Source organism: Neofelis nebulosa, chromosome 4 (assembly GCF_028018385.1).
Source record: "Neofelis nebulosa isolate mNeoNeb1 chromosome 4, mNeoNeb1.pri, whole genome shotgun sequence".
Lineage (NCBI taxonomy): Eukaryota > Metazoa > Chordata > Mammalia > Carnivora > Felidae > Neofelis > Neofelis nebulosa.
The window spans coordinates 106,547,592-106,559,756 of NC_080785.1; the positions used below are offsets into that span (position 1 = coordinate 106,547,592).

At 53.9% G+C, this 12,165-nt stretch overlaps 1 protein-coding gene across 6 annotated transcripts in view; it reads right to left on the reverse strand.

Moving 5' to 3' along the window:
- Positions 1-5,881: 5,881 nt before the first annotated feature.
- Positions 5,882-12,165, reverse strand: part of UPP1 (uridine phosphorylase 1) — a 29,222-nt gene continuing 22,938 nt past the window's right edge. For 2 of the 6 annotated variants that reach the window (XM_058725617.1, XM_058725618.1), the window contains exons 5-9: positions 10,630-10,788; positions 9,541-9,655; positions 7,107-7,316; positions 6,675-6,821; positions 5,890-6,161 (exon numbers count right to left, since the gene is read on the reverse strand). In XM_058725617.1, the coding sequence (XP_058581600.1) occupies positions 6,004-6,161; positions 6,675-6,821; positions 7,107-7,316; positions 9,541-9,655; positions 10,630-10,788 (789 nt within the window). In that variant the 3' untranslated portion in view covers positions 5,890-6,003. Of the gene's footprint in view, positions 6,162-6,674; positions 6,822-7,106; positions 7,317-8,740; positions 9,068-9,540; positions 9,656-10,629; positions 10,789-12,165 lie in introns of those variants that run through there. The other 4 variants (XM_058725620.1, XM_058725616.1, XM_058725619.1 and 1 more) reach the window with 4 other exon arrangements.

Genomic DNA, 12,165 nt, shown 5'->3' on the forward strand with positions numbered 1-12,165 from the left:
GTTTGTGAGTTCGAGCCCCACATCTGGCTCCGTGCTGACTATGCGGATCCTGCTTGGGAGTCTCTCTCTCCCTCTCTTTCTGCCCCTCTCTGGCGCTCTCTCTCTCTCTTTCTCTTTCTCAAAATAAACAATAAATAAACTTAAAATAAAAATTTTTTAATGCCAAAAAAAAAAACGGAGTATCTTCGCCTTCTCCAGAAGGGACCGGGTGTGAGAAGGGCCAGCTGCAAAGGAGGATCAACTTAATGGCAACTGCCCCTCGGCTTCCTGCACGAAGATAATATGATGCCCAAGGGGTTTTTCAAAGCGTTAAACGTAGAAATGCTACATGACCCAGCTGTCTACACTCCTGATACACACTCCAAAAGAATGAAAAGCAGGGACCGGGACAGACATCCGCATAACCGTGTTCACAGCAGCATTTATTTGCAGCAGGCAGAAGAAAAACTAGCGGTATGCCTGTCGACAGATAAACAGATAAATGATGTATATGCGTACCATGGAATATCACTTCGTCTTAAGAAGGAACGAGGTTTTGACTTACGCCGTTACGTGGATGGACCTTGAAAACTGTGAAATAAGCCAAACTGGTAAAAAAAAAAAGGGGGGGGGTATGATTCCACCTTCCTGAGTGGAATAGGCAAATTCAGAGGGATTCGGGTTACCAGGGGCTGCGGGAAAAGGGAAAGAATCCGTGGTTATGGGCAGAGCTGTGTTCGGGCTGATGAAAAGTATCCTGGCTGCAGAAAGTGATAGTGGCCGCACAACACTGCAAGAGTAACGCCACCGAACTATCCATATGGATGATTAAAATGATAAATATTTAGGTTACGTATCTTTTACCGCAATAAAAAAAAAAAAAAGAAAGAAAGAAAGGGGGCGCCTGGGTGGCTCAGTAGGTTAAGCATCCGACTCTTTTTTTTTTTTTTTTCAGTCTATTTATCTACTTTTGAGAGAGTAAGAGAGGCAGGGGAGGGAGGGAGGGACACACAGAATCCAAAGCAGGCTCCAGGCTCTGAGCTGTCAGCACAGAGTCCAAAACAGGGTTCAAACCCATGGACCATGAGATTGTGACCTGAGCCAAAGTTAGATGCTTAACTGACTGAGCCACCCAGGCACCCCTGACTCTTTTTATCTTTATTTTTTGTTTATTTATTTTTGACAGAGAGAGAGAGACAGAGCATGAGTGGGGAAGGGGCAGAGAGAGACAGAGACACAGAATCCAAAGCAGGCTCTAGACTCTGAGCTATCAGCACAGAGCCTGACATGGGGCTCGAACCCATGAACCACGAGATCATGATCTGACCCAACGTCGGATGCTTCACCAACTGAGCCACCCAGGTGCCCCTTGACCCTTGATTTCAGCTCAGGTCATGATCTCATGGTTCATGAGCTCAAGCCCCATGTCAGGCTCTGCACTGACTGCACAGAGCCTGCTTGGGATTCTCTCTCTCTCTCCCTCTTCCCCTCCTCAGCTCGTACACTCTTTCTGTGTGTGTTTCTCCCCTGCTCGTGCTCTCTCTGTCTCTCTGTCTCTCTCTCTTTTTCTCTCTCAAATAAAAATAAACATTAAGAAAGAGAAAAAAGAAAGCAAGAAAACCACGTGCTGTCTGCAGCAAAGCCTCCCTGGCCATGACTCCCCATCACCGCTGGGAGACATCTGAGCAACTTGTCCCCAGTCCCTAAGCAAAACCAGCCACTCCCTGCCCCACAAAGCATCTGTTTCAACACCCCTGGCTCTCCCTCCCAGCAGTGTGTGCTTTTTCCATTCTCTGAACCCTTTATTTATTTATTTTTAACTTTAAGTCATCTCTACACCCAACGTGGGACTCAAACTCACGACCCTGAGATCAAGATTCTCAGGCTCTTTTCACTGAGGCAGCCAGGCGCCCTGCCCATTCTCTCAAACTTAGAGAACATGTGCCCAGTTCCCTCACCGTAAAATACAGTCTTTGGCACATGCTTACTCTTATGCCTGCAGGGGTTTGTGATTTTATCTTTTCCTGAAAACTCTCTTTGTCACTGCCCCTTGCACAATCGGGGAGAACCCCGAGAGGCGGTGGTGTGGGTGGGGCCTTCCTTAGCTTTCGTTTCTCCTCTGTGACCACATTGTGACATCTGCCTGGAAAGAATTCCGTGCCTAGCCGCTAGCTCCCCAAGGCTGGGGTAGCCCGTTGGCATAGATGTGTATTGCTGGCTACACAGAAGCGGCGTTTCCCCTGGGCACATGAAGTCAGACCAGACTTCCCGGCTTGGGCCCCTGCAGGGTCACTCAGCTGGGTCACTGTGGGGAAGGGGGACAAAGGAGAAAGGCCAGGCCCACAGACTAGCCCTGCCCCATCCGGGGCGAGTTCTCTGAACAGAAAGGCTTGCACCTAAGCTGCTGGTCGCCCTTGTGATGAGATAAACACCTGTTGTGATTCTGTGTCGCTCCCCAGGCATCTGACAGCAGAACAACTTCCCCTCGGGGTCACATTCCCACCTTCTGTTCTATTTATTCCCCTCCCCCCTCCCCCCAGGCACTTTCCAAACAACCACCTATATCCTCTGTCCCACCCCCTTGGCAAGTACCAGGTGCTGGTGCCCTGTGCTCCCCAGGGGCCATGTCCTGGGACAGGGGACGTGAGCCCCCACCCCATTTCTGGGACCCTAAGTGGCAGGACCTGTGACTTTACCTCCTCAGTGTGGAAACGGCACCCTTGGTGGGTGGCTTGTACCCCCTCCCCGACCCCCCGTCCAGCAGGCCACCTTCCCCACACAGAATTCAATACACCAGCCGTGTGTCCCCTCACAGCCTGGTGACCCCGGGCGACCCCCATCCCGGGCCTCAGTTTCCCTCCTCTGCGGGATGGGAAATGGAACACCTGCTTCTCAGTGGGCAGAGACAAGAGAGCTACCGTGTCATTGAAAATCCGACAATAGTATCTGATGTTTGATAGGCTGATTAATATTTAACACCACTCCTTTCCCTAGCCCAGGCCTAAAACTTCTTTTGTTTTTCCTCGTAAGTTTATTATTTTTGAGGGAGAGAGAGCACTAGTGAGCGAGAGGCAGTGAGAGAGAGAGAGAGAGAGAGAGAGAGAGAGAGAGAGCAGGCTCATACTGTCAGCCCCGAGCCCGAGCTCACCGAACTCGGGGCTCGAACTCATGAACCTCGAGATCATGACCTGAGCTGCAGTCGGATGTCTAACGTACTGAGCCACCCAGGCGCCTCCCAGGCCTAAAACTTCTGTGTTTACCATGCCAGGCTCTGCACCAGGCTGTGAACTGTAGTTTCTGAGATTCTCCGCACCCCAAACAGAGGGGAAAATGAAAACATGAACCGGCCACCTTTCTCTCCTCTGTGACAGAGAAGAGAAGGGACAGGAGGGAGGGGACAGGAGACTTCCCCCTGGTGGGGCCCTCGTTGGAAGAGTGTGCGGGATTTCCAATCGGTGAGAGAAGAAGATTAAGCCAGGCTTTTCCCCTCTGGTCCCGGCTGCCCCGCCCCAGAGGCCTGGGAGCGCAAAGGCGCCTCAGGGCTGCGGTGCGGGTTCATCGGGGGCTCGCAGTGACAGCGCCCGCTGATGGCAGAGGTGGGCGCCCTTCTGAGACCCCAGGGCTGCGAGGCACCTGGTCCCAGGACGGGCTGCTGGCTGTGGGCATGGGGCCCAGGCCCAGCCTTGTTGGAAAGCATAGCTGCCAGATAAACTGCCCAGTCTGCCCGTCGCACCACTAGACTGAAGGAGCTCACCCTGGTGACACGGGACATCCTGGGCCGCAGCCTGAACCAGGCAGGGGAGAGAGGGCTGGGTGGCCAGGTCGGCAGAGAGCAGCGGGCCAGCCATCTTCCACACAGGCCACAGGTTCACTGCCGAATTGCTGTGCTGAGATCTTTTCTGCTAACACCGACAAAAATGTGGAGGTCTGTGCTCCCTTGGAATCCCACCCACTTTCTAGAGGCTAGTAATTCTCTGCAGGAAAAGCAGCCAGCCTTTGGCTGGGCCTCGTCCTCCGGCCTCAGGTGGCCATGTGGGTGCGTCTCAGCAGAGCCAGGAGGCCCCCCAGGCACGGCCAAGCCCACGTGGTGCTGTCACCCTACTGGCCACTGCATAGGCCACACGGACTCTCAGAACTGGGGGGACTGGCATGCCAGAAATATGTAGGCCAGACTCCCAGGCTGGAAGCTCAGGCAGGAGTTCCCTGCTGCAGACTTGAGGCAGAATGCCTTCTCCGGGAACCCTCAGTGTTTGCTCTTAAGACCGTCCACTGATTAGATGAGGCCCACCCATTTTATCCAGGGCACTCTGCTCCTCTTAGACTCAAGCGACTGTAGATGTCAACCACATGTACAAAACACCTCCACCACGACAGCCACGCTGTCGCACCATACAGGGCAGCACGGTCTAGCCAGGTCAACACATGACATTAACCATCACAGGGAACCACAGCCACTTTGGGAGAAAGGGTCTGTCCACTGTCCTGGCTCCAAAGACAAGGAAGCAGATGCTTGACCTAACATAGAAACTTGCTGCCCCAAGACCCGGCTGTGGGGCCTGCCTTAGAACGTGGCGGCAAACAGTAGTGTGTTATGTTAACTAATGGTATTATGAGCGGATTTGAGACCCAATGTTTTCCCAATGCTTTGTGTGCTAAATATTTTCACCTTGCCCCTTTCTCCTTCTGTACAAGCCGGGGGATCATGGACGTTCCTCAGCTGGACCACGGACTGCGGTCATGGGGAAGAAGCTGATGGGCTGACAGGTGGGAGATTTGTTCTTGTTCTCTAGCTCGGCCAAGTGCAAGTGTGAGGTCAGGCCCTTCAGCTGCCAACCAGGACCCCGACACCCACAGAATGAACGAGCAGGCCAGTCAGGGATCAGAGGTCACTGGAAACGACGGCCCTAAGAGTGAATTCTCGCAGACAGTGTGGTGTGGGGTTACGGGAAAGGCCTGGGACCATGAGGGCCTCAGGTCCAACCTCAGCTGTGTGGCTTTCTTTTTTATTTATTTTTTTAAATGTTTATTTTATTTTTTTTTTATGTACATTTCTTTAAAGCATTTTTTTTAAACATTTATTTATTTTTGAGACAGAGAGAGACAGAGCATGAACGGGGGAGGGTCAGAGAGAGGGAGACACCGAATCTGAAACAGGCTCCAGGCTCTGAGCTGTCAGCACAGAGCCTGACGCGGGGCTCGAACTCACAGACCGCGAGATCATGACCTGAGCTGAAGTCGGCCGCTTAACCGACTGAGCCACCCAGGCGCCCCTAAATGTTTATTTTTGAGACAGAGAGAGAGAGACACACAGAATCCGAAGCAGGCTCCAGGCTCCCAGCTGTCAGTATAGAGCCCCACGTGGGGCTCGAACCCATGAACTGTAAGATCATGACCTGAGCCAAAGTTGGATGCTTAACTGATTGAGCCTCCCAGGCGCCCGTATACGGGGACATTTTTAACCACAGCTTTAGGAGACTCACGTCCCCTCTGAGTCTTGGGGGGCTGGAAAGCCCTTGGCCCCGATGCACAGCTGGCACCTGCCTCAGAAAGTCAGCATCTACACAGACCTTCTGCACTGCCTGATCCTACACCAGACCCAGGCGGGGGCTGCCTCACTCCGACTCTTGATTTCAGCTCAGGTCATGATCTCACGGTTCGGGAGTTTGAGCCCCACTCCAGCTCTGCGCTGAACATAGAGCCTGCTTGGGATTCTCTCTCTCCCTCTCTCTGTCCCTCCCCCACTCATGTTTTTTCTTTCTCTCAGAACAAATAAACATTAAAAAAGGCCACTTGTGTCGTTAATGCAGGATTCTTTGCCTCTGAAATACAATCCAATTCCCTAAATTCCAAAATTTAAAATGAGCACAAAGACGTACAAAAGGAGATTTTGAAGGTGATTTTTTTAAAAGATTATTTATTTCAGTAATCTGCATCCCCAACGTGGGGCTCAAACTCAGGACCAGCCTGGCACCCGGCTGGCACCCGGGTGCTGATTTTATTTATAGCAACTGCAACTTGGCGTCTTCAGAGATCCCGGGGGTTTCCGGCAGCCGCGAGGCGCTTCTTGATGAAGTGACCCACCAGGCGCTGTGGCCGCTCCTGGTACTCGACCAGCACCTCGTGAGGACTGTTGACCTGGTCCCCTTCCAGGCGGTTCAGCAGAGTGACACAGACCACGGCCACTGCAGAGAGCAAACGCCACATCCACACAAAGTGCTGGGTTTCCAGCTTGCCTTGCTGACCCCGGCCGAGGCGTCCCCTCTGCTGTCCCCGCAGGATCAACCCCCTCAGCCTTCACTTCCAAAGGAAGCTCTCAAGCAAATCCCGGGACTGGCTCGGGGTGGGAGGAGCCCTATCCTGCCTTCCAAGGCCAGGCTTCCGGGGATTCTGGAAGGCAGAGCTGGACCCTGCCGGGGACACGAGGAACTCGGGGGTGGAACCCCCAGCTGCGCTGGCAGCTTCCTGACCTGAGCCGAGGTGGGTCTTTCTCAACCCACTTAGAGGCCCGGGGGCTCCTGAGGGCCCTGCAGCGGACTGTGTGACGGTCAAGGGTGTCTGAGCACAGGGCTGGACGATGCCAACCCGTCCACACGTGCCTCGGAGCTGGTGGGTGGTGGGGGCAGGAGAAGGGCCCGGACGGGGGCCTGGAGGCTGAGCCCTGGAGGAAGGACCCCTGTGACCAAATGCTCACCCACCTTGGAGGCCGCACGCACCGCACATGGCAGCCAGGACCGAAGACTCCATCTCAATGTTGCGGATGCCGGCCGCGTGGGCCGCCTCCAAGTACTCCTGCTTGTCCTTCTCTGAGTAGGAGCAGAGGGCACCATCCAGACGCCCTTGCCCTGAAGACACATGGAGACGTGCCAGCGTTGACTTGGGTGTGCTCACCACTTGCACGCAGTAAGCGCCTACTGCATGCCTGCGACGTGCTTCCCGCCGGGACACGGGGACACTTTGGATCCCCCCAGGCCCTGCCCGCCCTGGAGCCCAAACCACCCACTCATAAGCAGAGCGCTATGAGCGCCATGGAAACATTGAAGAGACAGGAGCCCAGGAGTGACGGAGACCCTCCCCCGTGCAGGAGCCCCCCGTCCCCACCCCCGGGAGGCCAGGCCCGTCCCCGTCACCTTCATAGAAGTCAGAGGTGCACAAGGTATTCCCCAGGACCGTGGGGAACTCCCGCAGGTCTGCACCGCACTGCATCAGCTCCTGCGCGAGCCGCTCATCCAGGTGTGTCCTATGAACCACCCGCTTCCCCAGGACCATCTGCTCGAACACGGGCTTGAAGGAGGCATCCACCGCCTGGCGGGTGACGACCACAGAGCCAGGCTCCAAACCTGGAGGGAGAAGCAGGCGTCATGGCCACACGGGGCAGACAGGGAGGGCACCGCAGAGCAGAAAGGAAAATGACCCATCTGCACCAGAAAATACCAGGACGCCCTGTAATGTTCGAAGAGGAAATCGCTAAGGATCGATTTTCTGCATCGAATTCTTTTTCTGATGACTGAGGCATGACATTAGCATTTTTCTTTTCTTTTTCTGATGATAGAGGCAGAGAATATGGGAGAGCGAAGAGCAAAGAAAAAGAAATTGCCAGGAGGCCCTGTCCCTGCCTGATGTGCCGGGCCTTCCAGCCGCCACTCTGTAACTGGCACCCCACCGCTCAGGTGACCACAATGTGCCGAACTGGTCCCAGTTTCGTGCTTTCTCATTATTTAATATTTCAAGGAACTACAAACATAGGCAAGAAATCTTGTGTGTCCCAAACCTAGCTCCGGCAACGACCGATTCCCAACCAATCCTGCTCTCCTTTCATCCGCGTGTTACTAGGTTCCACGTCGAATGCTTTCCGGGTACACCTTCCTGGGGTATTTTTCCTATTTGTAGGGTCATTCCTCGGCTCTCATTCCTTGATCTTACAATAGCTTCGTGTGGGATTTGACCACGAGCCTTTCCTGATACTTATCCGAATGGGAAATTGGGTTTCCTAAACATTAGGAATGGAGGAGGAGGAAACCAGTGGATGGTTCTAGAGCCCCCAGAGTGGCTGTTTTCATGAAACATTACAAAGTATGTCCTCCGCTCCTGCATGTTTATCTGGACTTTCTCTCCCCTGCTGTTTTGGTCCCTCCTGGTCATCAAGACCCTCCTCTCTGCAGCTGGTCCCACGCTGGGGTTGAAACTGAATGGTGCTCAGCATTCTCCTTCCTTCATGAGCCTGGGGAGTTCATGCCCTTCCTGTTGTCCGGTCATCCTCAAGCTGGGGTGTGTGAGCCCCTCCCCTTCCTCAGAGTCCCTGCTGGCTACGTGGGGGGCGGGGGAGGGGGGCTGTCTGTTCTCACGACCCTGTGCTTCTTCCCGAGTGGTGCCCCGGCACCCGCCCACCACCCTCATGCTGGAATTCGTGGAGATGCCACACCATGCGTTGTCACCAGCATCATCTGGGGTCTGGGTCGGCTCTCTAGTGGCTGTTTTTATGGGGCTATTTTAGGGGACTCAAAATCGACACCACGTGTTCCACCACGCTCTCTGATCATCAACTGTAAAAATCCCTCTAGAGCAAGAACTCAGAAACTCAGATCTTTGGGGTCTTTGGCAGACGCTGGTGTGATGTGCACACGCTGTGAGTATCCATCTGGCGGACGGCACCGGGGCCGAGACCAAAACCACTCAGGCCCCGGTACTTTTCCCTGAGAACAGCTTAAACATTGACTTATAATCCTTCAAGCACCAATATTTACACAGCAATCTGTCTGTATACATGAGAAAATGGGATAATGCATCCAGAAGATTTGGGGTCTACTGTAGTCTCCGCCCCTGGTCAGAAAACCTAAATTCCAGAAGTGCCCTCAGTCCAGGAGAGGTCACAACCCCACATGTGCAGGGCAGAACCAGTAACAGCCGGTATAGGGTCCTCCGGGCTCCAAGCCCCCCAGGCAGTTCCCCACAGGGAGACGCCCACCAGGCACAGGGGCACATGGCGGGAATGTCTGAGTCAGAGAATGATCAGCTTCTATAAAGCAAATGTGCCCAGGGGCCTTGGCTCTGAACTCAGCCTTGGCTTTCTTACAACATCCTGTTCTCTTTGTTCTCTTTGTGGCTTTCAGGGACAAAACAAAACCCGTTCAGGTTGGCCTGGGGACCCTTTAGGCAACTTAAGGACACTTATCTTAACTTTGGGTTCCATCTCTGTCTTTGAGTTTCCTGTTGGTTTTCTCCTAAGGTGCTTGAATCCTTGCAGGGATTGGGGAGCGCAGGGGACAGGAGAGAGGCAGAGAAGAAGCGGTTAGAAGGCACGGAGAGAGGCAGGCAGACAAGGAGACTCCACGGTTGCCCCCAAAAGGACGAGGCTCTACACACGCTGGGCTTAGGGCCCTTCCGCTACCTACTTGGGCCTAGTGGTCCCGGCCGAACCGGAAACAACGAGAGCTTCTCTTCGTGCCTCCTGCCAGGAGCTTCCTTGAACAAAGTCGGGTAGAGGGCTCTTCGTACCCAAGCCCGCCCCACACTGGGTCTGCAGCGGGGACACTGGCCCTGGGCGGAGGCCCTCGGCACACTCACCGATCCCACCCGAGGTGCCGATGCGGATGACAGTGACGTCGGAGCAGCGGGCGTGGTACAGAAGCTTGATGAGCTCGTGCAGCATGACTGAGGTAGAAGGGATGCCGATGCCGTGCTAGAACCGGGAAGGACGTCGCGTTACGTGGGGGGGGGCAGGAGGCGGGGCGAGGGGGCGGCCGGGTTGCTCTCTGTGCATCGGGCGCGGGCAGGGAGACGACATGACCTTCCAAGTATAAACCTAAAACGTACTGGGGCGCCTGGGGGGGCTCAGTGCGGTGAGCGTCCTACTCTTGACTTCGGCTCAGGTCATGATCTCATGGTTCATGAGTTCCAGCCCTACATTGGGCTCTGTGCTGCCAGCACCGACCCTGCTTGGGATCCCTCTCTCTCTCTGCCCCTCCCCTGTACTCTCTCTCTCAAAATAAATAAGCTAATTAATAAAAACTATTGACACTTTGGGAAATGCAAACGTTTGCATGAAGGGGTCGCACAGCTGGTCCCCACATCTGCGAAGCAGGTAGCAGCCCAGGAAATGGAGGCTTGGTGGGGAAGCAACAGCCTGCTACTTAGGCGCCAGGTAACGAGCGTCCCCACAGGCCGGAGATGCTGCACAGATGCCCACGCCACGCACAACTGTCACAGTTTTACCTGTCCTGCTTCTCTCCCTGCGCTCTCTGCTTCTGCCACAAAAAGTAACCGGCCCGTGCCTCCGCTACTGGGTGCCCGCCACCTCCTGGTCTATTTCAGAGGACCTCCTGGGGCACATCTCCCACGAAGCCCCTCCCCAGTGCCCACACACGTGCAGGCGCTGCTCCCAAAGCTGGGGTGAGCTCTCGCACCTATGTTGGCCACGTGTGACCTTACATAACTCCTGCCTCCACGAACTATCTGGAACTGAACACTGTCTCCACACACTGGAGTGCTCTGGACGGTTCACGCTCCTAGAGACGTCTCACCCTGCCCCCGGCCTGACAGTGTCAACAGGTGTCGAGGGGACCAGGCCTGTGTGTGTGCAGAGAGCAGGAGGCGGGGGTGACAGGGGGCTTGCAGAGCCCCAGGCCCGAGCCCACCGTCAGGGCAGGTACTCACGCTGACAGACAGCACGGGGCCCACTTTGAACATGACGTAGCGGTCGGTCCCCACACAGATGTTGGGATATTCTGCACCTGGGTGGTCAAGGCCCAGCTCCTTGGCCATGTATTTGGTGAATGCTTCCATCCGGGTGGGGCTTCCCCCGACACACACGAACTGCAGCCAGAGAACAGAGCCCCGTCAGCACAGCCACAGAGCACCATAAAGGGTGCTACCTAGATGCAGACATCAGCATCACCTAGACGTTGCTGGGAAAAAAGGCCTCACAGCTCCTGTGTCCGGGGAGCCCAGTTACGTGTGCTATTGTGAGTGATGCAGAGGCTTGTGAGTGATGCACACTCGCTCAGTGTGAGAAGTACCGGGTCACAGTTCTGCACGACACAGGGAAACCAGACCCTTGTTATCTCTGGGGAGGTAATTCGAGGTTCCATGCCTGCCCGGCCTCTGTCCATCACGTGCACAGCTCAGCCGATGTCCTGGAGGGAGCCTCACCATGCGACCGGGGCCCCCCAGCCCATCTGTACGATGGGCTTCTAACCAACGTCTCCCACCCAGACGTCCAAGAGCCAAACGGCCAAAGTATAGAAAGAGCCAAGGGCCCAGTGGGAGTCGGGAACTGGTAGAAATCAGGTGCGTGGGTGGCGCTCAGAGAAGTAAAACTTAAAATCTGCAAAGTATTATATATACAGTCTTATTTTTCATTTTGTTTTACACAAGAAGAAAAAGTAAATGAGCTGGTTTTAAGGAGTTTGATGATGAAAGAGTTATTAGTTTCTAAACATGACAAAAGAAATCCCCACCGCCTAGAAAGGTTAAATTCAAACGCATGGAAAGTAAATACATTAAGAACACAATGCACAGCAAAGAAAACCGACAACAGAAGGACAAAGCAACCTACTGATATCTGCAAATGCCACATCCCATAGGAGTTAGTCTCCAAAACATATAAGGAATTTATACAACTCAACAGCAAAGAAACCAAATAACCCCATTTTAGGGGTGCCTGGGTAGTGCAGTTGGTTAAGCATCTGGCTCTTGATCTCGGTCATGATCCCATAGTTTGTGAGTTCAAGCCCTGCACCAGGCTCTGTGCTGCCAGTGTAGACAGAGCCTGCTTGGGATTCTCTCTCTCCCTCTCTCTTTCTGCCCCTCCCCAACTTGTGTTTTCTCTCTCTCTCAAAATAAATAAACTTTAAAGCAACAACAACAAAAAAAACACAACAAAATAATCCCATTTCAAAAAATGACCTTAATAGACATTTTTCCAAAGAAGACTTCCACATGGCCAACAGAAACATGAAAAGAGGCTCCACATCACTCATCATCAGGGAGATGCGAATCAAAACCACAATGAGATACCACCTCCCACCTGTCAGAGTAGCTAAAATCAACAACACAAGAAACAAGTATTGGTGAAGATGTGGAGAAAGGGGACCCCTCGTGCACTGTTGATGAGAATGCAAACTGGTACAGCCACTCTGGAAAACAGTATGGAGGGTCCTGAAAAAGTTAAAAATAGGGGGCACCTGGGTG